At 43.8% G+C, this 26,401-nt stretch overlaps 1 protein-coding gene across 1 annotated transcript in view; it reads right to left on the reverse strand.

Moving 5' to 3' along the window:
* Positions 1 to 26,401, reverse strand: part of LOC136645227 (VPS10 domain-containing receptor SorCS3-like) — a 554,262-nt gene that overhangs the window by 279,458 nt on the left and 248,403 nt on the right. Inside the window, exon 3 of the mRNA XM_066621465.1 lies at positions 10,075 to 10,174. Within this exon, the coding sequence (XP_066477562.1) occupies positions 10,075 to 10,174 (100 nt within the window). The remainder of the gene's footprint in view (positions 1 to 10,074; positions 10,175 to 26,401) is intronic.

Below are 26,401 nucleotides of genomic sequence, written 5' to 3' on the forward strand. Positions count from 1 at the left end.
ATTATTTTTCACATTAGATGGATTAGAAATGGCAAATAGATGTCACATTGCTAGGGAGAAGCTCAGTTCACCCAGAACTACTTTTAGACATTCATTATGGTCCCAGCTAGAGTAACTGGTAGCAGGGAGAACATCTGCCCTGGCAAGGTATGGAGAACTTCCCTCCACCCATGAGTGCCTGCTGCTAGAATGACATCAACAGCAGCCAGTTACAACACAGCAGCAGTGAACTGTGTGGTACAGACATGTTCCAAGAAGGCAAGGAGCATCCAACCACTGGGATGTCTCTTCCAGGTGCCATTGGACTATTTTTAGATGCTCACTGTGGGGTCACCACTGCCCTTCACTGATGTGCCCAGCTGTACGTATCTCTGTCATCTGATCCCAAAGAGTTGGAGGTAGTCTTGAGGTCTGAACACAGTAATGGAACAGATGTGGATGAGTAGGCTGAAGTGTAATTCAGATAAGTGAGGAGTCTTAGGAAAAGAAACTTTGGAGCACAGTTTCAACCTGATCTTGAGGAGATAGCACTGTCTCTAAGGCCAGTGGAACTGGACCTGTTCCTGGAGGTGGTTTGCAATAACTAGGAGTGTCTTTGCTCATCTACATTTGGTGAAGCAGCTACTGCCCTTCCTGGAAAAAGTGGATTTGGCCACAGCAACCCATGCTTTGGTCGTCATCTTAAAAGCTTTCTTGTTCTAGACTTTTGAATTATTATTGACTACTGCTGCTCTTTGTTGCTGCATGAAATGAATCTGATATGCTGTTTTTATAGTTAATTATTGTATAATTTATATTATTTTTCTTATGATGTGAGCTACCCTGGAACCATATCATGAAGAGCAGATATAAATATAAGTAATAAATAAATTGCCAAGTGCACCCAGAAAACAGTAGCTCTGTCACACTATCATCCAGTTGGAACACATTAAATAATCAGCAACAGTAGGTCCTGATTCAAGCAGGGACAGGGTAGAATTGCCTGTAATGGCTATCAGCTCTACAATATTCCTGCAAGACATGCACTGTTCAGTGGGGACACAGTAACATGACCATTGCCCCATGCTCAGAGCTTGAGAGCTAGGGTGGTGTGGTGGTTTGGGAGCAGGACTTAAGCAGGGATTTGAACCTGGATCTTCCAGGCTTAAGTCATAAGGCTAGCTAGGTGACCTTGAGCCAGTCGCTACCTCTCAGCCTCACCTACAGGATTGTTGTGAGGACAAAAGGAGGGAAGGAACCATGTACACCTGTCCTGAGCTCCTTGGAGGATGGATGGTATAAAAATGTGGAAAATAAATAAATTCATGCTGCTAGTTCCATGACATAGCATGCAGCCAGTAGCATGAGAAGTAGGTCTAAAAGACATAAGATCAAACTACTTTATACAGCCTACATGGGTCCAGCAATTTTCTCTTTCCACTGGCTGAATAGGAAGATGACTGGTGTATGCTGAAGATCCCTCTGCATATGAACTGTGAATACTAAATAGCCTGCAAAAATAGTACACCAATGCCCAAAATAATCAGCATGCAGACTGATGTGCCCTAGAAATTAAGTTACCTATTCTCTGTCATGTCCTATCACTGTACAGGATAATGATGCCAACTCCCCAATTAGAAAAACCCGACTATTTTGCTTCAGATGTTGTCTATCAACTGCTGATGTGGATCAAATAATAACAAATGGATTTCAGAAGGTCAGCCTGCCCCAGCTGGTTTTCTTTTCATATGCTCTCTTACAGAACAGAGGATGAACAGCTGGCATGGCCCATACATTAAATGCTGTTAGATTCCTACATCTCTCACACAGGAAAGCCAGTTACCTCATTAAAGTACCACCATGCTTCCTGTGTTGGCCCTTAAAACATCTGAAGAACTTTGCAATATTCCCTTTCCTCCTTATTATACCACCTCATTTCCTCTCTCATTAGAAACAAATAGGAAATAGAACTCACCTTGAAGCTGCTGGGATCTAACGAGCCAGCATTGCTGATACAGTATTTCCCTTATTGAAATGGGGGATGAGCAAAAAAGCTAGCTGAAAGTTATCAGTGAATTTTTCAACAGAGCAGAACTTTGACCTTGGGTCTCGACCCAACATTCTCTTCACTAGACTACACTGGCTCTCAGAAGCTTTCTGATAATTGCTGACCACTTTATACTTCAAAGGTCAAGAGAGTGTTTGGGAAGCAACCAAAAGGATGTGCTGATGTTTCTTGAGACTTCCAGGGCAGCACAGGTCAATGATGTAGAGGGAAGAGTGGAGACTATCATGGATCCCCCTGAAAAGCTTATTATTCTGCTTTTGGGAGCCCTTTTTTGCTTTGACATGGAAAATAATGGCAGGTATACTCGCGATTATCAAAATTATTAATCACAGTCTGGAGAAAATCGGTTTATGATCGATGCTTCTCCTTGCCAAATTTGTTACAGATCCTTGAGTCTCAATCCATCCTGTAGTTTAGATCAAGCTACAATAACTCATACACAGCAGACTTATACCAGATGATGATTTGCTTGGCTTCTCATGCAAATCGTCAGTCAGCAGTACTGCCGTGAAATGAAAAGCATGCCTCCGAATATGCTGCCCTGATTAAAGCCTCTTAACAGAGGTGGGGGAATCTGAGTGTAACAGGCTCTTGGGCTCCCTGTTATAAATGGAAATTATAATTGTGTCGGAAACCTCTTGCCATGTAGCGGTTTACATGCATCAGGAAGCTTCTACGGCTGCTCAGAACTGTGCTATCTTGGCAATACTGTAATTAAAATGCAGATCCTCTGGAGTTAAAAACCTAAGATCTCCCCCGTTTGATCCTGGAAAGAGAGCATCTTTGAGATTTTAAATATACAAGCTAAGTAGTACAGGCACAAGCCCTACTGAAATCAATGGAGTTTCCATATGTGCAGTTGTCACAGGATTGTGAGTGCAGAAGCTATGACATTACTGTTGAATCACTTCCATCTGTAGGAAGGAGGGAGCACTGGTGAATACAGGGTTAGGTCCCTAACCCAATGACATGGCACACGCTTTACACTCATAAGGTCCCAGGTTCTATTCCAGCACTTCCAAGAAGAGCACAGAAAGAACCTAGGACAGTTGCTGCAATCAGAGATCACTATATTGAGCTAGACCAGTGGTTCTCAAACATTTTCAGCCTGCGGCTCCCCTGATCCCTGTGGCCATTGGTCACAGCTCCCCACTTATTTATTTTATTTATTTAATTTGATTTATATTCCACCTTCCTCCCCGAAGGGCACCCAAGGCGGCTTACATAACCTCACTTCAATTACATCCAAAATTGGGATGAAGGTGTTATAATTATACAAACAACCATAGAAAAAGTGAATTTGAAGGCACCAGGGAACAAAAAAAACTAGAGAAGCTGGAGCTGCCAGCACCCTAGATTTATAAGCAGCAAACCTGGAGGAATTTGGAAAGGGACTTTTTTGTTCCTTGTAAGGGGAGAAGAAGTGAGGAAATTTGCTGGGGGAAGAAACGACTTTGTTTTGAGTGATTCTGCTTATTGTAAACCGATGAGAAACAGAGACCCAGGCTGCAATCCTAAACACTCTTTCCTGGGAGTAAGACTCATTGAACAAAATGGAACCTACTTCTGAGTAGACATGCATAGGATCATGATGCCAGAGACTGTTTATCTTACAGTAGCAGCCAATGTGGGATGCCAAAAAGAAAAAGAAAAATGGTCAGAGACATTCAGGGTAGCAACGGCAATGTACCACTGCTGCCCTGAATGGCTCTGATGCGAAGGGGAGAGACTGCTTACATGGCACGCTGCAGACAGTGCTGTGATTACCATGTCTCTGCCCCCCCCCCCGCTCTGCTTCTGCCTAGGATTTAGACAGCCTATTCACCACAAAGAAGAATATATTCAATTAGCAAAACCAGTGATTCAACTGATCTAGCCTGCTCTCCCTGGCAGTAGCTACTCTAAGAGCCACATGGCACTTAAAACAGTGAATCATTTTAGGTTCTCTCTGAAGTCAGATTTGTAAGGGATAAAGGAAAAGAGTCCACATCACGATGAAAAAAAAATATTAAAAAATTTGAAAAAAAATTGAGAGCTAAATCTTTCTGCTTCATGTTCTAATTGAGCTCCAGGCTCTGCTTTTGAGCCAGGTATGTGAGGCTCATTTAAGTAGTATTCCAAAGTTTGCGTAATTCTTACCTAACAGCTGAACAAGAGATATTTGAAGGCTTCAGAGAAACCTGCTAGGTAATTCCCAATCTAGTTCTGCGGGATAGCTGAGAAGTAATTATCCTTCTGTCTACTAAATCAATTAGGAAACCATAAGTATAACAATTTTTTTATCTTGTTCTTACTAACTACAACTTCTTAACTCCTCCTCTGAGGACTGAGGAGCAGAGAGTGGCAGACACAATGTTCCAATCAGGAGAAATGTGACTTGTCCACAGGAAACTAGGGTTAACAATGAGGAAGAAAAAAAAACACCACGCACAGCGTTAAGGAATAGACATCATAGTCCCCAGTCGAGATCTTTGTTTGAAACAGAAGGCTACGTAGGAGCACTTGTGTGGTAGGATCTGTGTAACTTGCACCCATATTTCGTACTTTGGAAGAGTCAAAGGAAAAACTCTCCAACAGATGATTAGCATGGTCATATACACCTGACCATGGTGCCAATCATTCAACCTGCACACATTACCAATTTAGCATTGGGTGCTATGCCAGTAGCTTAGGTGCTACGCGTGAAGATTCAGTGATGGGAACTGTATGTGCCCCACTGGATTGTATGGACTGGATTGGGGTGTCTACAATTCCTAATGTGTAGATTCAGGCAGCCATTTTTCATCATCATTGGAAGACAGGAGACTGCCTTATACTGAGTTAGACCTTTGGTCCACACCTAGCTCAATACTATAGACCAGTGTTTCTCAAACTGTGAACTGGGACCCACTATATGGGTCGCAAGCCAATTTCAGGTGGATCCCCATTCATTTCAATATTTTATTTTTAATACATTAGACTTGATGCTACCGTTGGATGTGAATGCATTTGGGGAAATGTGACAGATCTTTACTTTGAACAGGCTACTATGTATATATCATTTTAAGAATGATAGTCAATGCGACTTACTACTGGGTAAATGTGGGTAGGATTGCAGTCTAGGTGTGTTAAAAATTTTCCAGCTCAATGATGTCACTTCCGGTCATAACATCACTTTCAGTAGGTCCTCATAGAGTCTCACTCTAAAAAGTGGGTCCCAGTGCTAGAAGTTTGAGAACCACTGCAAAGACCACTGAATGGCAGAAGGTCTCCAAGATTTCAGCTAACAAATCACTAAAAATTGAGCACCAGGAGAAGTCAGTGCAGAACTGATCTGAATCCATTTTAACATCATATTTGTCACTTGCCACACAGATTCAACCAAGCACCAGATTGCAACCTGTGCTGCCCTCTAGTGGCCTTCTGCCAGGTGGTTCGAGATGCTGGACAAGGGTCTTTAACATTTATATGCCTGCTTTACGAAAGTTCACAACCCCCAATATTTAAGGGCTTAGTATTTAAAAGAGCCAGGTGCTACATATAGGTTTTCAATTATTTTTAAAAATATGCTAAGAAGGAATCCCTCTGTTTTAGGCTCTGAACGTGGGTGGCTCAATCTGAGAAATGTTCTTTAATAATTCTCACTTTATCAAGTTCTTCAGTAGAAGAAGATGCCAAAATTAATTAGCCTAATGAGCAAATGTGTGCAGTCATTGCCACCCAACATGGAAACTTACAAAATTAAATTAAGCAGATGTTGGTAGTAAAGCTCATTAAAAAAAACACAGAGAAAAAAAGGAGTAGAAGAGGTCCTAGCTTTAGTCCTCAAGCCATTTCCTTTTGGTAGAATCTCTTTCAAATTCTGTTAAAGACAGTGAGACTATTGTGAAATAGTGAGGATGTGAAAGAAAGCCAAAGGTTAAAGTGCAACCACTAATGTAAGCAAATCCAAATACAAGATAATATAATTTAATTTTAATATATTGACTAGGCGCAATCCAAACTGTAGAGCTTCTGAACTTGTTCTTTAGCCTGCTTGCACCAGCTGAACTCAATTATTATTTTCCACAGCTATAGTTTAATGTTGTCATTCGAAAGAAGTGAAGTTTAACAGGGGATACAAAGTTTCTTTGGGGTTCCTTCCCTCCTCCATTGGACCATAATTTCATAAGATCACTGAATCATAATTTGGACAAATTACGATATATAAAACTATGTAGGCTTACACAGAATGTGAGTGCCAGTCTTCACACAATGTGTGCAAACATTTTCTGAGATCCCAGGAAATTCCAGCTCCCCTCCTTTCGCTCCCAGGCCCCCTATTTGATCCCAGGCCCAGGCACAATGTACCCCCTGCATCCCAGGACCCCATGAGGGCTCCCCCACATAGGCCCTGGAGAGATCAGAAAATGTAAGATCCAGCTTCCCATATCCAGCTTCCCTCCTTTGAGTCTTGGGCCCCCCTTTTTGACCCTGGGGCTTGGTGCAATTTATCACCTGCACACCTCTCTCATGGGTCCTGGTGAGTTCCCCATTACCGGCACAACTGTTTGACTGACTGAAGACCTCATCTAAGACCGTTGGCAGGGGCAATCTCTGCCCACCTCTGCTGCTTCTCTTTTTGAATCCAGGGAGCAGGAGAAGCAGCAGAGACAGGGGCTAATCTGGTGGCTAGTATCTAGCTCAGCAACGCAACACACAAGGTAGGGCAGTATTTATTTATACCACTTTAGGTGCCAGGAAGTTTTGATTTTAGAAAATAAAAATATCTGGTTAAACAAGCTGGTGCTCACCCAAGGAATTGTGCTCTATGAATTCTACCTCCCACATTCACCCACCTCTACCCACTCAAAATTACCCACAGATTTTTCCAGAACATTGTCACTCTTACCCTGCATAACTGACCCTAATAAAAACTTCCTTGCTGAGCTACTATGACAGTAAGAAAGGCAAGTACTTAAAGAGCACTTGGTGTTCCTAATAAGTAGGTAAAAGCTTCTTGACATAAATTAGCTGTTCTTACTGTATATTTCTGACACAAACAATTCAAAGGCATTAAGGTACACATAAATTCTTGGATATGACAATGGCATACAGAAGTTTCATATGGTTATGGGGAAATCACTCTCTCATTCTTTAAAGTCCCACCTGGCAATATGGCAGTCCTTACTAGCGAGGAAGGCTGCCTAGAGCCCTGTTGCCTCATAATTAGCTCAGTTCTTCCAAACTTCCTTTGTTAATTTTGTAAGCTCTCAAAGACAAAGCGTGGAGAAACTCACCCTATCACCACCAGGTCACAAAACCTATCTTGGTGAGTGTGTGGCTGCGCCAAGGATGGTGTACAGAGCTGGTCCAAGACTTCCTGACATCTGGGGCAGGATTACAAATGCTGCCCCTTTACCTGGTGATGTGCCTGTCTCTGCTCCTCCCACTCGTGCTGTTCTAGCTCAGCCCTCTCCTTACCTTCACACTTTCTCTTTCCCAATCCAAGGATAAGCAGTGGAGGTAAATAGGTGGGCGGAGTGCCCCCACCACCAACACCAAACAGTTGGCCTCATGGATGGGTTGGGTATGGAGGGCTTCAGTAGCATCAGAGATCTCATTTTCAAGGCAAAGCACACTCAGAAAAATCAACTGAGACGAGTAAGCCTAGGAAATTGAGTCCCCAATCCCAGATGGTGGCTCAGTCCATTAAACCAAGCACATTGCAGGCTCTTTCCCTGGCTCTTTGAGAGTAATCAATAATTCTGAGCATTCCCAGAAGAATCCACAAGAGCACAGGCCTTAAGAGTTCTGCTATCACTAATGCCCTCCATGCTAGCCTTTGCTATAACACTCTATCCCTGTGGTTCCCGAATTGTGAGCCATGGCTCCCTGGGGAGCCACAGAAACCAGTTAAAGGAGCGGCGGAATCATTGCGAAAAACCCACCACCCTTTACAATATATAGGATTGTAGCCCTAATTGAGGGAGGCGGCCAATGGCTCAGACAGTCAAGGGAGCAACCATTTGAAAAAGTTTGGGAACCACTGCTCTATCCCCTTCTCCATTTTGGGAAGGGTAGGAGACAGCGGCAGAAAGCGCTGCTGGTTGGTGGGCAGTTCTGATGCCAAAGTGAGCCAATATAAGTTGGTCCTAAACTTTGAGGGGGCAAGGGAAGAGTCACACATACAGTAATGAGCTAAAAGTTTTTGTGCTCATGCCCCTGGCAACAACTAGCTAGGCTTCAGGAAGGAGCCAAACCTCATTGGTAAAGTATATACTTTACATGCAGAACATCCCACATTCAATTTCTCCAGGAAGACCTAGTGAAGACCACTGCCTGAAACCGCAATAAATTGCTACCAGTCAGCATAGAACATACTGAGCTACAGTACCAGCTTCTCGTGTTCATAGGAATGCACTGTTTTCTAGATTACTAATTATTGTGTCAGCTATGTCTCCTGGGGAAAACTGCTGAAATCCTATGGAGAGAGAAGGCACTACGGCCTAAGGTTTGATGTGATTTGGTTTTGGAACACTGACTAGATCAAGTTGATGGATGAGAACTCAACCTGAGAATTTCAGACAGAAAAGATTTCTCATAGATGTAACAGGATGAACTGTAGCTATGGCAATACGGCTCCCTAAATATGCCTGGCGGAAACATAAACATCAGTCCTGAACCTGGTGACCTGACAAGAGAGGGGGAAATAGTCGCAAAAATAATAACAGCAAAATATACCTTCCTACATATATCACAGGAGCTCAGAATGGGCACTTTGAGAATGATCAAATGTAATAGTTTCCAGGCTCTCCTACTGATACTACCGTTTAGTTATCTCGTACGGCAATCTATCTCTGACAACAGAAGATAGATAAAGCATCTGTTCTTTTCCAGCAACAAGAATCAATGTGATGATTGCTTGAAGTAAAGCAGACAGACAGACAGACAGACAGGATTGTCCTGCAATGAGTCAGTAGCAACTCAGGGTATATCACATGGGAGAGCAGAAGCATCACTCTCCTTCCTACACATTCCAAGCACGTCTTCTGTGTTGTCTTGCCTCACACTCTATGCTCCTTCTTATTTGTGACTTTGAACTCTTGACTTCAAGTAAAATTCCAACTCTGAACATAGAAATTTGAAGTCAGAATTCCAGACAGAGTGAATGAAATCAGGACCTAAAGGAGGCAACGGAAATCAAACTTAGCTATTGTATTCCTACATCTCATGCATGCTTTAGTCCTTTCTATGCACCATAAGGAAGAAATTTAATAACTGCAGCCCTTTGAAGTCAAACTAGTCTCAAACCAGCATAAGGCTCAGCTCAGAAGGTTAATCATCTGGAACACATGACTCCATTCCAGAAGGAAGAATTGGGTAAGTAGCTAGTAGACATGAAGTCTGCAAAAACAACAGACCCAATAACTATAGTGGTATCTTGGAGGCTTTGTTACATGTCAGGTTTCAACAGATTCATGTTTAAGGCTGCATCTTAAACATACTTTCTAGGAAGTAAGCCTCACTGAACATGGTTGGGCTTACTGCCGAGTAAACATGCAGAAATGCGAATCCTACTTTGCCCACAGTGTACATTCTATTATCGTCCACATTCTCCCTTCCCTTGACAACATTCCCAGGTAGAGTAAACAGCACAAACAATGATTAAATATAAATTCCACACATTGAAATGGTTTTACAGTTCAAGCTTATGAATGTTAACTGAGAAGTAAACTGGTCTGCTCCCAGGAAAATGCACATGTGATTGTGTCCTTACAGACTAAGAGGTGTTTTTGGCAAAATGGTAACAGGAAATAGGTTATCTACAAAAAAAGTCACATAAAAGAAAAAGAGAACAGAAATCTCCAATTTGCCAACATATTTTGCATGCTCAATATGGAGTCAAAATTATTTCATATGTTAGTAAGGCGGCAATCCTAGAACACTTACCTGGGAGTAGGCCCTATTTAACTCAGTGGAACTTACTCCTGAGTTGACACGCATAAGATTGGGCTGTCAAGCTCTTTGTTTTTACTTAGTTGCCTAGTCAAACATAGCTTTCTTACCTTCCTCTTATTCGTAGGACTGACATAAAGGTAACTCAGCACTGTCTTCAGTCCCACCTTGTCATTTAGCTTTTCGTAAGTAGTACCATAATCCGTAGACCTGGAATACAGAGAAAATGCATTGTGTTAAAAGTTTTGCACTGCTCCAATTTTGGTGGCAAACCAGTTTCATCAAGAGGAAGTTGGCCGATTATTTCAACGGGACTTGGATTGAACAACACGTTATCACTGTTTTGACGCTTACGTCTGTTTGCATATATCTAAACAGAATTACAAGTGGTTAACCAATGCATTGCAAGCTTTATATTGCTAAACTAGTAAGAAATTAACGGTGCAATTCTCTGTATGTAGACTCAGAATCAGAATAATCTTTTCAGAATCAGAATCTGATTGTCAGAAATAAGTCCTGCTAGGTTCAATTGGACTTACTCCCATGTAAGTATGTATAAGATTGCAGCCTAAGAAGATTCACATATCACATTGCACAAATGTATTGGTGCCTCTATACATGGCATGTTTTTGTTTGTGAATAACTATACAGTATAAGCGTTCATTTTAAAAGTGAACCCAGATCTTGAAGCCCTCAAATTTAGGGTGTAGATCACGTATTGATCATAATATATAAATAATTATATGCATGTACAGATTGACACCCTGTGTACATGCAAACAACATAATGTGTAAATAGCCCTGTTGTGTCCATCTAGTTTTAATTTCTGAGGCATTGTGTCTATTTCACCTTGGCAGCTACTGAAAACTGGATACCCAAACTATGCAGGTAATTGGCAGGTTTAGGGGCCAGTAAATTAGGCAGCCACTTGGAGTGCCAGGCTTGTTTGTGATAATTTCAGTTATTCTTGAAATTTAAAAGGCCCCTATAACATCAGAGAAAACAGATTTGTTTTTATGCCCTTATATATGGCATGAATAAAATCAGATTGACAAAACCATGTTCACAAATGCATTGCTCAATATGACAAGGATAAATCATGCATTCAGACTGCACATCCAAGCTGTAAAAGGCAGCACAAGTGCAATAAGAAATAATGTACTCAAAGGTTGAACAAATGGAGGGGACACTAAAGACATTCCTTGCCTGAGTGGCATTTGGTATAGGACCATGGGTGAGACCCTGTACAGTCATTCTCTGTCTGTACAGAGAACTAGGTTGATTCTGAAGCTGTAGATGTAACCTTCAAGTGGAACATGAACAGTAAAATACATTATAAGCACTTGATCATATATTAGCCATGGTGGTATTCTCACCCACATGGCTGAGAAGTTGGCAGGTGCCCCAACCCCCCAAGAACAAACATCATGGGCACTCCATGTGGAAGTCTGTATGTGTGATGTCCTGTTTATTATATCTTTCCTGCAAGAAAGTGCTGAATAGACTATATGAAATGGCCATATAGGCCTTCAGGTGGATGTGTTATTTTCTATGCAAGGGTACAGTGTAAGGACACCTGCCCATTCCTTCACTACACCAGTGAGGACCAGCCCATTCACGAGGTCATTCATGAAGCTGTCACACCAGGCAGCTGATTGGTGGGCAGCACATTTCTCTGTCCACTTTGTTGCCTCCATGCTCCTCTTCCTCCTCCCACACCTTGAATTGGAAAAGGGGGACAAAGAGAAACAGGAAATGTGGAGAGGAAGAGCATGAGGAGCTAAGACACTGGAGAGTGGGATGAGTAGATGCTGGCATATCATCAGGCAAGGGGTGGAACAGCATTTGGAAAGCAACCTCAGGCATCAGGAGTTCTTGGGCTAGCCCTGGGTAGAGGATAAATAGGAACTGGGCTTAAGTCTGGCCAGGAAAATGCCCACAGAAGTCTTTTGGAGTAGGGATTTTGTCTGCCTTCCCTTTCCATGTGACATCAGATCATAGTGGAGCTCACTTTCCAAATGGTGTACAGTTCAAACATCTGCAACTTAATTTGTATAAATAACACAAGATTTACCACAGAGAGAGAGAGAGAGAGAGAGAGAGAGAGAGAGAGAGATAAATCAAGATATTGCTGTAATAATGAGTAAGAACTACATTCATTTAAAAATAAATAGAGCCACTGAATGTTGCTTACCATCACATGGAAGCAAAGAAAGGGTTGGAGACAGTGTGTCAGGAATAAATAAGAGGTTCAAAGCTGGAAAAAGCAAAATTGGCAGCTGTAGTGTGCTAAGATGAAAGCAGCTGCCTCCATGCCAGGCATTGTTGTTCTGCTGGAAGGAGAGAAGTGCTGGTGCCTGAGCTGGCAAAGCCTGAAGATGCAACAATGATCTGGAGGTGGCATTCACGGTGTGCAGCTGGCAGATACTGCCAGCTCAGTCTCCAAGGGACTTCTTTTCTACACCTTCTCTCTCACTCTTTGTTTCTTCTTTCTGAATGCCAGAGAAAGGGCTGGTTTGCTTCTTTTAAAAAAATGCTTCTGTGACAACTGCCAATGTCACACTGATGCAAGTGCAATATTCTGCACTACAAAAGTGGCAGAAAACAGGACACAGGACAAAAATCTCATGACTGCAAAGGCAATTCCAGTAGGCACTGCCAGCACAGTAGTGGTTGTTGGTCCATGATGGCCAAATTTGCTCATGATGTTTGTAAGTGAATGTTTACTTGGGCTGCATGGTCCAGGAGGAAGAGGGTTGGAAAATCTAATGCCTGAACCAGAGTTCTTTTCATGGCTAGTATTTCATCTAGGAAACCCTGCAAAACCTGACCTGCATGATTCCATCCAGCGCAGCACCTGTGTTCCTCACACTTATATGCCCCCTGAGTGGGCAAGAAGATCCTCTGCCTAAATTCTGCCTAAATTCTGTCCCTCCAGCCAAAATCATTGGTTGAGGGGTGGCACCAATTTCTAATGTGGCTGAATTCTCAACTGAGAGAGCGTTCTATCTAGTCCACTGACTGAACACAACACTCTCACTCACTCACTCTCTCTCTCTCTCTCTCTCTCTCTCTCTCTCACACACACACACACACACACACAAAATAACTGGCACACTATTCCACCACAAACCACTTATTTCTAGCCCCTTCCACCAGTTTCCTAGTGACTCTATAAGCCATTCCAACAGTCTTATAGCAAGTCATAAGTATTTATGTTATCTGGTTGCTGCATTAGAAGCTATGATTTAGGTCTGCATTGCAGGTTCACAAGAGTTAAACTCACAGTTTGGAACCAGATTACAAGATCAATTGATTTTGAAATCCATAAAATGGATAGTATAAATCAATATCACTGACCAGCTCTGTGATATCATGTCCTTTGCCAATATCTGCAATTGCCTTTTAATCTTCAAATGGGCTGAGACAACTTGAGAAACCACAGATTTAAGAGCATTTGGGCAGGATCCAAATCCTGTACCCATCTATCTGGGTATCATAAGCAAGTTTGTTGCTGACAAGTGACCTCCCCTTGAAGCAGAGCTTAGAATGAGAATTCCTTAATGTAGAAAACTGAACACTGGCAATGTGGGAGCAATTAAATTCACAACAGGAGGCATCTAGTACTTGCAGATTCATAGGGTCAGGAAGCTCTTAATGGATGGATAGCCCTAAATGTGTTGTAATGGAATTAACATGAGCATTAATGCAGCTCTTCGACCTAACCCTACCAGCAGGGATAAAAACTCTGAAGAGCCCAGATTCACATTATGTCAAAGAAGAGGCACAAGGATTTATTTGACATGGGCTGGGGGAAGCCAAAAGGGGCAAATTTTAATTTAGAAGGCAGAACTGAAAAGAGAGTGTATTTTGGGGGGAAAAGGAAAAACCATTAACACCTCATGCAAAACAGGCTTTTGGTGATTGTTCAGGGAGCCCTATAAGATTGTCCGGGTGAGGACAAGAAAATTGCCTTCACTCAGATTTAGCTTGGTGATGTCAACATGCTGGTAATGTGATCCCAACAAGGAGAACCCTACATTTTTTTCCCCCTCAAATGAAACTGAAAGACTTGCTAGGATAGGCAAAGAATTGAGTGAATAAGTGTGGAAAATTTGGGTCTTTTGGAAACTATTTTGGGACACCCAGATAATATTTTTATGCACTGAAATATTCACCCACAAAATCTGACAAAACCTGACTAATTTCAATTGACTTTCAAAAGGAGTGCCAATAACTTAATTGCTTTCCAGGTTCTGCTTCCCCACCCGTTGTGCACAGATCTTCTGAAAATATATCACACATACCACAATACAGCTGGTTACTCCCTAATTGTCCTCATTCATTATCTGATTATCCATAATTTTTTTTTTCACCCTCTCAAAGAAAAGGCAGAGAAGATGTGCAATTCTAAGTAGCTGCATTCCCACAGAGATTCTTTTTGTTGGAATGGTGGCCACCTCCAGCTTTACATAAAAGGGTCACAAGGCAATCTAATAATAACCTCCTATTTCACCATTTCATCTTTCTTCTTAACATTATGAAATGTTTCACCATTGTTACCATTTTTTAAAAGGGGAAATTATTTCAGTAAGACTGAAGCACAAATTGGCTTCCATTTGCTGACACGAGCACACATGAATGAATCCTAAGCATGTTTGCCCTGGAACAATCTGAAGAGCCCCAAGGTGAAAGATGGAGAATGTTGATGCTGAGAGTTATGTCTATTGTTTGTCTCCCAGATGACATCAGATGATAAAAACAGCCTTAGAGGAAGCTTCTAAGAGAGGGGAAGAAACTCTTAGCATTCTAGAACAGGGATGTCAAGCTCATTTCATACAGAGGGCCGAAGTTAGCATTTATGATGCCTGCTGAGGCTTGAAGTGACATCATTAAGCAGAAAGTTCCATCATTATACAGATAATGGTCAGAAATAAGCATTTTGTTCTCACACAGAAACTCATTAGCAGCAAATGACAGAAGAGAAAGTGTGCAAATCTTGTTCATATTTTCAAGATACAAGAGAGCCCAAAAAAACAAGCTGGGAGAGCCCCATAATAATGGGGGTGAGATAAATTGCTTCCAGGGGTCACATTCAGCCTGCAGGCCTTATGTTTAACACCCCTCTTCTAGAAAGTTCCCAAGACTCAACAGAGGTACTGAGAGAGCATGATGCGGAACACCAAACCCCTTCTAGTAACAGAAGCCAGGAAGTGGCATGGGCTAAATATACTAGCCATAAGAATCATGAAGACCCAAATTGGACAGAGAAGACAAACCCCAGCATCTTAGAATGCCCTTCAACTGACCGTCTGGATTTGCATACTGTGTTAACAGCCCAATTTAAACCTCTTCAATAAGAAGAAACACAACAAAAGAAAAAATGAGATAATTCAGGCCATCTCCAGATTTTCCCATGTTACATTCTCACATGCACTAGAAAGCTTCCAATATTCAAGAATACCACCCATTCCTCAGAGAATTGTGGGGGGGGGGGGATTTGTTGCCTCATCTTGCAAGGGGACAAATGACGCCAGCAGACTAATGCCATGGCACACAGGAAGGAGGCACATGGGTGGCCCTCCCACCAATTTTTCAGTTAGTTCCCCGACAGTTAGTCCTTGCGCAGATTCATTATCACTATATGCGCATAAACTACGGACTATTATAACCCATAACATATTGTCTGATGTCTTATTGGGTTATAATTACCCCTGCTAATTGGGCAAGAAAACACTTTTTCAAGTGGGTGCTCCTTTTTTAGCAGGGGGAGAGTAACTGGCCCACCTCAGCCCAGCAGTGTCTTTTCTAGTGGCTGTCTGCTGGTGTTCTTTTTGCATCTTTTTAGATTGTGAGCCCTTTTGGGACAGGGAGCCATTTAGTTATTTGATTTTTCTCTGTAAACCGCTTTGTGAACTTTTAGTTGAAAAGCGGTATATAAATACTGTTAATAATAATGTTAATAATAATATTCAGGCAAAAGGATATGATTGCCTAATAAATTATCTACATACTCTCTCCTCCCTTCCCTTGTTTTCTTTTTCTTTATTAGAAGTGATTTTGTCGTTATGACTCTAGACCACATTTTCCTCTCGGAACTCAGCAGCAAAATTGCAAGAGTGACAAAATCACCAAAGACTGATCATCAAAGAGTGACTTGATGCAACTGCTGACCAACTATTAAGGACATAAACCAATACTCCTGTTCCAATAGTATTAGCGGTTGGTCCAGAGGTAATTCACACAACATGAGTGTGGCCTGTCTGTTCAAGGCCATCCATAGTTCAGAGGAAGAGGCATCCATGGAAGTCCAATTCGTTCCTCTGGTTCTGAAGCTTCCCACAAATGCTCGAGCCAGCTGGACCTCAGCCAGCACATTACAACACATTTAGTATTGTAATAATGCACCAGTGTCTGCAGCAAATGAAGAGAAAAAGGGCCGGGTATGCACAGGAGATGGTGGACCAAGTGGCAGATGGAGTCACCAGCATCCTGACAGGAAGGCCAGGGGTCACTCACCTGTCAGGAGAAACATTATTAGCATATCCTTTCATCTAGCTTGTCTTTCTCTACATTTTGACAAGGGTACCGAAGGCCAGTAGCAGGCTTGTTTCAATATTTGCGTGCTAAGCTGGGGAAACAATTGCTGTAAAATACATATCGGTCTCTCAGAACCAAGTAAGATAAAAATGCAGGGAATGATCAACAGACCCTTTGGATATGCTCATATTTTCTGCCTCTCTGCTGTATTTTTCTATGAGACCAGTGTGTTTGAGAAATCCCATGGGTCTGTATGTTCTCTTCTGTCTCTCATGTGTCAGGCTTAGACTGCAACCCAAAGATTCAGTGCAGTGCAACACAAAGATTCAGCAGCCACAAGGTCTCCAGCACATTTGTCCTTGGGTGTGGTTATTTACCCCTCTTGCTGTATGGCTCGCCTGATGATGACAGTGGTCAGGAGGGAGATTCAACAGCAGCTCCAGGGAAGGAACCAGTGGGAAGAGTCACTGCTGCTTTGTTTCCTACTGCACCAGGAAAGTTAAAGCGCTAACATGGCACTTGAACTGAAGCCTGACAAACCTAGTCAAACTGGAACAATGTATAAGAACATAAGAACATAAGAACAGCCCCACTGTATCAGGCCATAAGCCCATCTAGTCCAGCTTCCTGTATCTCACAGCAGCCCACCAAATGCTCCCACCAAGGGAGCACACCAGATAACAAGAGACTTCATCCTGGTGCCCTCCCTTGCATCTGGCATTCTGACATAGCCCATTTCTAAAATCAGGAGGTTGCACAGACACATCATGGCTTGTACCCCGTAATGGATTTTTCCTCCAGAAACTTGTCCAATCCCCTTTTAAAGGCATCCAGGCCAGACGCCATCACCACATCCTGTGGCAAGGAGTTCCACAGACCAACCACACGCTGAGTAAAGAAATATTTTCTTTTGTCTGTTCTAACTCTCCCAACACTCAATTTTAGTGGATGTCCCCTGGTTCTGGTGTTATGTGAGAGTGTAAAGAGCATCTCCCTATCCACTCAGTATGATACTCTGAGATGCTACAACCACAATTATACAATCTGGTCATAAAGCATGGGATAAACAAATCCTGCTAATAGGGCTGTGAATGCTATTTTGGATAAGACACAAGTCATCCTGAATACAGCCACTTCAAATCTTGCATCGGAAGTTGGTGATAAGCGTGGTGTGCAGGGCTTGACATTCTCTGCAAATTCACACGATATTTGAAAGCTTTAAAACTTTGTTTTGAAGTTGATTCTTATGCTAGTGTCTTCTGTGAGTGGGAACTAGTTGGTGAACCTCAACTTGGGATATATTACCTTGGGTTGGCTGCTCTTTTCACTTCAAGTCATTCACACATGCAACATTATTGCATAAACCAGTGTCAGACAATGAAATGTAAGTCATCCAACTCATGCAGTCTCTGATATACATTTTGGAGCATCCAAGATTAATTTATGTGGCTACACACCCAGAGGTATGGGAAGCTTGGTGTAAGTGTGTGAGTGTACTCCAACTGCATGGGTGCAGCCAATCTTTCCCACCTAATCAGTGCACCCAACTGGCATCCTTCCCACACTATCTTTCCTTCTTCTCAGTTCTTTCCCAAAATTAGATACCTTTGACAAACTTTTAGTTAGAGATTGAGGGCTCTAAGGGCTCTTCTTATGTTCTTATATCTGATTCCTAGCATGCAAATAAAGAGTGCTTGTTTGTTTTTAGAGCCTGCCCACTTTCTCAACTGTTTAATTTTCAATTTGTAACAAGTACTACTTTTCAGTTTTATGCTACTTTTTAGGTTTATGCTTAAAATTTATGCTACTTTTAGGTTTATGTTTAAACCTAGTGTGTGTTTTCCAAATGTTTCAGATGCATTTCAAATAGTGTAGTTTCTATAACATACTTTTATAGTGTGTTATCGTGTATAGTAGTAGTAGTAGTAGTAGTAGTAGTAGTAGTAGTAGTAGTAGTAGTAGTAGTAGTAGTAACAACAGCCTCAAAGTTTCTTTGAGAAATCTAGAGCCACGGTGACCCTAGATTTTCGTTAGGAAACTTTAAAGCTAACCACTCCTGTGACAGCCAATGGGATTCTTCCAGGAGTCTTCTAGAACCCCTGGGAGAATCCCTATTGGCCTCTGGGAAAGAAGAAAGAAATGGATCCAGACACTCTCTCCCCCACCTCAAGAGTACAATACAGCAGGCAGCAGGCAGCAGCACCAGGATCTCTGCAGGTGGTAACATCCCCATTGGCCGGGGGGGGGGGCAGTGAAGGAAGAGTCCGGCCAGAGACTTTTTTCCCCAGGAAGGGGACACTCCCAATGGTGGGATCTCCACCACTGCTGCAAGCATGCCAGGAGAGACCAGGAAGTGTGGGAGGAACTGGAAAGTGGAAAAACAACCAGGAAGATAGAATGAGCAAAACAACCAAGAATCAGGAAAAACAACCAAGAAAGCAGGAATGAGCATAGAAGGTTGAGCAAGACAAGAGGCAATGCTCATGTGTGTGCATACATGCAAAAAGCCCCTACCCCTCAAAAAATGTCCTTATGCCCTAGGGCTACCACAACCCTGTCTGCCCCTACTTTCAAAATTCCCCAAAATGGAGAACACTCAGAAAAGTTTATCAAAAAGTAAAACTGACACACCATTTGTCACACACAGTTATTAACCACTAGGGCTGCCATCTAAGACTAAAGCTATTTCTGGATATTTTTTCTCCCCAACATTATAGTGTCCTCAATCCAGGGACTCCCTACTAAAATCTCCAGGATTTTAAGGATTGCTTTTGTAGTCTCCTGGAGATTAGTACTGATTCCTAGAGCCTCCAGGCCAATCCTGGATAGTTCACAACTCAAGTCAGCAAAATGAGGGTCCCCCCCTATAAATGAACCCTCTTCATCTTGAGCGGCTGCAGCAAACCAACAGTAACCTAATTCAGTGAGAAAATATATCACACAAAAGGCTCACCACTGGATTCTGATTAGTGTCTTATCTTATGTCTATCTAACTTGTATTTTCAGCTCTGAGTCTACAATGGTTCCCAAGCTGCTAATGCCACATCACTTTTGTCAGACCAAATCTCCCATCTGTAATTCATTCCTGTCATTTTTGCAGAACCCATGCGAAGCTTCATCTAACACAAAGCACCTTGGCTGAAAAATATAAACTTGTCAAACATTTTTCAGACACTCGGATCAATAAACTGTCCAAACTTGGGACGTCAATCTGTCTCTCACCGGGCCCAGCCAGCCAGCCACAGGTCTGCCATCCTAATGAAGGAATGGCAAGTTAAGGAAATAAAGAACTCGCTCCGTTGGAGAAGTCCTGACTCAGATTACTCAGGACAGGAATTAACACAGCATCTAATCTGGTATCTCATCTTCACTAGTGCACAATGAAGTAATGGTAGAGGTCTCTTTCCCATACTAGCTTAAGAAAGAAATTGACAAAATTTCCATTAGAGGATGAAAGTCCCAACCTTTACAGTTCCAGAGATGGCACACTGTATAGCTAATCTCATACTAGAATGTGAGAATGGAAAAAAAAAATACAGCTTGGGAGCATTAGAAGGGTGGTTCTTTATTGTAAATAAATTTTTAAAATTAGACTTATTGTAAATTTTAATTAAATTAATTAATTTGATTTGGTTTTGTCATATGGGAGGTGTTAAAAATTTTCCTGCTTGATGGTGTCACTTCTGGTCATGACATCACTCCCAGGTTTATGACATCACTTCTGGTGGGTCCCAAGAGAGTGTCATTCTAAAAGGTGAGTCCCGGTGCTAAAAGGTTTGAGAACCATTGGACTAGATGCTTTGTAATGGAAACAGCAAAAGCACTAACATAGCTCTTCAACTCCTGTTTGGTTCTGACGACACCCCTGCCTCTGATCCCTGTTCGCTGTTTAGGAACTTTTTAGTGCTATCTTGGACCATGCACCTGCTTCTGGACTATTTGGCTGACAGCAAGGTCCCCAGGTTTCAGAAACCAATGGCCAGGAGCCTGATCCATGCTGAGATCTGACAAAGCCTGTTCTTGGGATGGCATCAGTAGTGAGATTCAGCCGGTTCGCGCCTATTCTGTAGAACCGTTTCTTATTGTAGGTCTTGGTTCGGCGAACCGTTTATTAAAGAGCGCCGGCTGCGCTGCTCACAGGGGCTGGAGCGGCCAGCGGCAGCTGCGCACCATGTGGCCTCGTGCAGGCGCCCGATTGCCGCAGCTGAGCGCCTGGCGCCGGGGAGCTCGCGCCTTGACAGGTCCCTGTGAGAGCCTCGCTGCACCTGCCCACGGCGCAGGCTCCGGAGCACCTCTCAAGCCCCGCCCCGCCTGTAGGGCTGTTGGCGGGCGCCAGCTCTGCAGCGCACACGAGCTGTTGCTAGCGGGGTTGCCCCTGGCTTGAGCTGGACGGGACACACACACAACATACAGCGTGGCTGCTCCTGCGCCCCCTCCGAAGCGCCACCCTCTCCATTCGCTCTCCAGCCTGCTGCTCCGGCAGCCGCTCACCCTGGGCAGAGGTGGGTCTCTCGGCTCCCCCTGGGCTGGGGCAGCCCCGCGGGATGCTGCGCCCCCGGCCCGCTCTGCCCCGCGCCACCCAAGGCTGCTGCCGCACACCCCTGCGCCTCCCACGCTGCACTCCTCGCAGAGGCGCCTGCAGCCTGCGCGGGGTCCGGCTGGAGGCAGCCACGGCTCCCCCCACGCCAGAGGGACCCCCATGAGCAGCGCTGGGACCCACTGGGGGGTCCCAGTGCTGGGAGGGAGGCAGGCAGGCAGGCAGAGCGCGCTGGCTGGCTGGCCAGCCGGCTGGCGGAGGTGGGCAAAGGAAGTGGCTCTGGGGACTGGGGGCGCCTGGGGGGGCTGCTGAGGGGGGAAGGGGAGGGCTGGGAGCGGGAGAGGCAAACTTCCCACCAGTGCATCTTCTCAGGCCTCTTCCCAGGGAGAAGTGAGAGCCCCAGCTTAGGCATACCTACTCAGAAGTAAGGCCCCTTATAGTCAGTGGGGCTTACTCCCAGGTAAGTGTAGACAGGATTGCAGCCTGAGATGCACTCAGCATGCACACAGCTGCCCAGGGGAGGATGCTATGGGGTGGAAAGCCCCATTGGCTAGAATGGGACTGACTTCTGAGGAGACTCGCATAGGCTGGGGCTGTGAGGCTACCAATCTTGTCCACACTTCCCTGGGAGTAAGCCCCATTGAGTAGAATGGGACTGACTTCTGAAACCCTCTGGCGAAGGGGAGCCCTGCCTGCTCCCTCAGGGGACTGCGGCTTCCCCCACTCTGCTCTGCTTTGCGTTGCCCGCCTGGCTGGCTCCTCTCCTAGGAGAAGGAGGAGGGGAAGCCACGGCAGTTGGGAAGGGCGGGCACCTCACACGGGCAGCTGCCTTCCTCCTCCTCACTAGGGCAACTAGCTGAGGAGAGGAGCAGAGTCCCTACTTGTTGCTACTTCTTCTGCAGTAGGCAGGTAGCAGCACCCCGCAGGCTCCTCTTGGGCTTCCTCCCCCACCCCTGCTCCTGTCAGCTCTTGGGGTGGGCTCCATTAGCCCCATTTAACCCTCCCCATTGATTTGCAGAAGGGCTGAGTAGTGGGAGGGAGACTGCTTCTTGTGCCTCACTCTAGGTGACTGACCCACACACACACACCACCCAGTCCTGTTACTATTGCAGGCATCTTCCTTCTCCAGCAATAGCTGTGGGGGAGAGTTTTGTTAATGAAATGCAGAAGGGGATTGGCTCCTTTGAGCATCCTTGAATTATACTCAGAGTTGCCTCAGGGTGTTAATTATATTTTTATGCATCTGGTGGTAGGCACAGTATTTTTCCTCATTTTTTAAAATCTGGGGTGTCCCTTAATCTATGGTTAAAGGGGCATTTGTATTCTGATTTTAACTATATAGACAACATGTGAAGCAAACTCAGATTAACCATGTGAGTAGCGTCATGCCTCTTTACAGCATAACAACTTATACAGATGAAGTTGGTTTCATCTCACAGAGTCCTCAGGAGTTCGGTTCATGCTAACTGGAGGAGAATGTTTTGAGTAGTTACACCATTTCTGCCCAATGTTGCATATTTGCAGCAGGGAACAAATGTGTACACCTGTAGGCTGGGCAAAAATGAGTTAATTAATATTGTATCTGCAGTGAAATGTATGAGGGTGAAACTATCATATTTACACTCGTACATTGTTTGTCAACCAGTGGTACGGGTACCACCAGTGGTATTTGAGTGGTACTTTCTGGTGGTACTTGTGGGACCTCCTGATATCGACTGCCTGGCAGCGAGACCAGTGACTAGGACACTGTTTCTCAACCAATTGTACAGGTACCTGGAGTGGTACTTTCTGGTGGTACTTGTGACTCCCCTTCCCACAAGCAGCCCTGACCCCATGAAGCCCTGACCCTCTCTCCCATGCAACCCTGACCCTGTGAAGCCCTGACCCCCAAGCAGCCCTGACCCCCCTCTCCACAAGTAGCCCTGACCCCCTCTCCCATGCAACCCTGACCCCCCTTCCCACAAGCAGCCCTGACCCCCATTCAGCCCTGACCCTCCTTCCCACAAGCAGCCTTGACCCCCCCTCCCCTAAACAGCCCTTACCCAAGCAGGCCTGACCCCGTCCCATGTGCACCCATGGGTGTCTGGATAATTGATGAGAATACTGGGGGGGGGCTATTGGACACCTGATGGGGGATACTGGGGGGACTGGACATTGTCATTAGGACATAGAACCTGTTGTTAATTTATTTGAATCCCACCACTGGATGGCATGATTTGCAGACAATAAGAGACTTTTGTGATGGAGGCATTGGGTACCATAAGAGTTGCATAAACAGCTACCAAAAGGTTGATGGCTTTCTCCAAATAGCACAACGCTTTAATTATGCAAGGAAAGGTAGGAGGAGCCTTGGGGTGCAATCCTAATGCCTTATGCCCGTGCTTTCGAGCACGGACACAAGGGCAACGAAGCCCCGAGGTAAGGGAATAAACATTCCCTTACTTTGAGGAGGTCTCTGTGAGTGACACCCAACTTCAGGATGCAGCACAAGTTCCATTAACACCACTATGCCAGTGCTGGAAAGCACGGACATAATGGGTTAGAATTGCACCCTTAATGAAATCCATGAACCCCATGCCATCTCCAGCTATACCCAAATCACACCTGACCTGAAACAGTAGTTAATGTTCACCACCACCAGCAGCCTCTGTAATTTGAAAAATGGATGAGTAGCTTTGCCCATGGGAATCTCAGGCATGCTGCACCATAGCTCCCCTTGTACCCCTCACACAACCATTTGGAGGATGAGATATATGAATAAACTAATATTTTCCTGGTGTCTGAATATGCCAATCTTTTCTTGGCGCATAGTGTTGCATACTGCCTTTCCCAAACAACATACTGCTTACATTAATGATAATCAATATGTCTGTGCTTCTGATAAAAGACAGCTGTATGGCAATATGCAACAATGACTGATCTTCTTAACTCTCCGCTAAAATTTGACTGCTCTGCAGAGCGAAAAGGGGGATGGAGCCAGGAAAGAAACATTATCACTTGCCCATATGTATGTTCTTTGCAGCTATTCAACTTCAAACAATATGTTTTCAATGATGGGCACAGTAAAACAATGACTGTCTTTATAAGTTAACAGTAATATATGTTGACAAGTGTTATCTCCAAGAGTTATGTTGCGCTCCTACTTTATGCATAAAGTGATGCTGGAGACAGGAAATACAGAATGATTGGGGGTTTTGCTACAAGTTATTAGCTTGCAAAGATAGTGCGCAGTCACCTTACCAGCATTTTTCCTTCAAGGAAGGGGGAAAAAAGATGGATGAAAATGGGATCTTTGTTTAACGACACCATCAATAATTGCTCTAAGCAACTAATATCTATGCTGCAGCCCTAACAAGGAAAACATGAAGTTTGGGATATGTCTGGTCTCCAGGCAGTCCACAAAGAGATTTGTGTTTTTCTTAAATAGTATCTGAAATTTCTGTCTCAGAACCTGAACGAAAAGTTGGACATAGAAGTGGCCTGGGATTTCCTTTTGACCATCGCAACTGAGGACTACCTAGCTTGGAAGAAGGGACAAAGATTAACGGTGCAGTCTTAAACAACTTTCCAGCACTGGCATAGCTGTGCTAGTGGGGTATGTGCTGCATCCTACAGTTGGGGGGCAGTCACGGAGGCCTCCTGAAGGTATGGCAATGTTTGTTCCCTTAACTCGAAGTTGCATTACCCTTATGTCAGTGTTGGAAAGTGGGTTAGGATTGCACCCTAATATAGAAAACAAGTTATACTCCTAAATCTGTGTAAGTATTTGGGGTGTTTTGACAGCCTGATCAAAAATGCTATTGCTATTTAATACTGGAAACACTTTGTTTCCAACTGCTGCCTTCACTCATCCTTTCCTAGAAAGCTGAGCTTCCCTCAACCCTTCTTTATGCAAAACCGCGTCATCATGATCTCAGTATTGTTCATTTATCGCTATATTTACATCATGCACCCCTCCCTATGGTTGTTCATCTCTTTGACACTTAACTTCTAGGTGAACTACAGAAGTTTATGTTCTCTTCTTAAAGAAGAACTGGATCTCTGCATGCTAGCCTGACCAGTAGAATTGTCTCCTCAGGGGGAATAAATAAGGTGACAATCCAGGTTTGGTATATTAGCTTTGAATCAGATTCAAACACCAAAAAACAAAACACAGGGGAGGGGGCTAGTTAAGAGCAAAGGTGCCTAACCTGTAACTGAAATGAAATTATATCAGCACTGTGAAAAACTCATTGCCTAGGAAGGTAACAATTAAATAATCAAGAAATACAAACAAAAAGGAGAGAGGGAGAATTAGGTGCAAGAGTCCTAAGAACATAAGAAGAGCCTTGCTGGATTGCTCAAAGAGCCCATCTGGTCCAATTACCTGCACCTCACAGTGGCCCACATGCCCCTTCATTGAGTTTAGCCATGGAGCTGGTATGGACAGCTAGTTTGCGGAGCCTATCTGCCTTTGTTTTGTTAACAAGTTGCTTTTCTCAAGACAGGAGGCTCTTAGGAGATGGCTTTTGTTAACAAACAAAACATGTGTCCAAGCAAGTTGGGGTTGCCCATGCTATGCTGGAGCAGGCAGTTTAGAGACATTTGAGCCTGTCTGTTAGCACATGCAGAAGGGTTATTAATTAAGAGTAATTAATCTGTGGAATTCCTTGCCTCAGGATGTTGTGATGACATCCGGCCTGGATGCCTTTAAGAGAGGACAGGGAATTGCACAGATTTATGGAGGGGGGCGGGAATCCATCACAGGCTACACGCCATGATGCCAATCATTCTTTATGCAACCTTTGGGTTTTAGAAGTAGTTTATCACTGAATGCCAGATGCAAGGGAATGGCAACAGGATATGGGTGTCTTGTGTGCTCCCAGAGGCATCTGGTGGACCACTGTGAGATACAGGTAACTGGACCAGATGGACTCTTTGCCTGACCAGATGAACCCTTTGCCTGATGGACATTGGGCACTTTGCAGGTCTCGCTTGTTCTCCATGTATAGCCTGACTAAAGTTAAAAATCACATGAGTTGTTTATCCCTATATTTATTTACATTAACATTAACATTGCAATATTAATGGAAGAGTGTAGAAGAAAAAATAAAATGAATACAGATGTCCATCACAAGGAAAGTCACTGGAGAGGTATAATGACCTTAAAAATCTTACTTTAAATATTCATCTGTGCAATCAGCTGCAACTGAGTCTGAATGTTGGACAATGCAGTTCAGAAATAAACCAAATGGCTTTAAATCTGCTTTGACAAGGCATATTCAAGTCTCCATATGTAGCAAATGGTGATCTATCACAGACACTGTGGATGGTACACAATGCCATCCATTCGCATCGAAACTCACCACTACATTGAAGTA

Source organism: Tiliqua scincoides, chromosome 3 (assembly GCF_035046505.1).
Source record: "Tiliqua scincoides isolate rTilSci1 chromosome 3, rTilSci1.hap2, whole genome shotgun sequence".
Taxonomy (NCBI): domain Eukaryota; kingdom Metazoa; phylum Chordata; class Lepidosauria; order Squamata; family Scincidae; genus Tiliqua; species Tiliqua scincoides.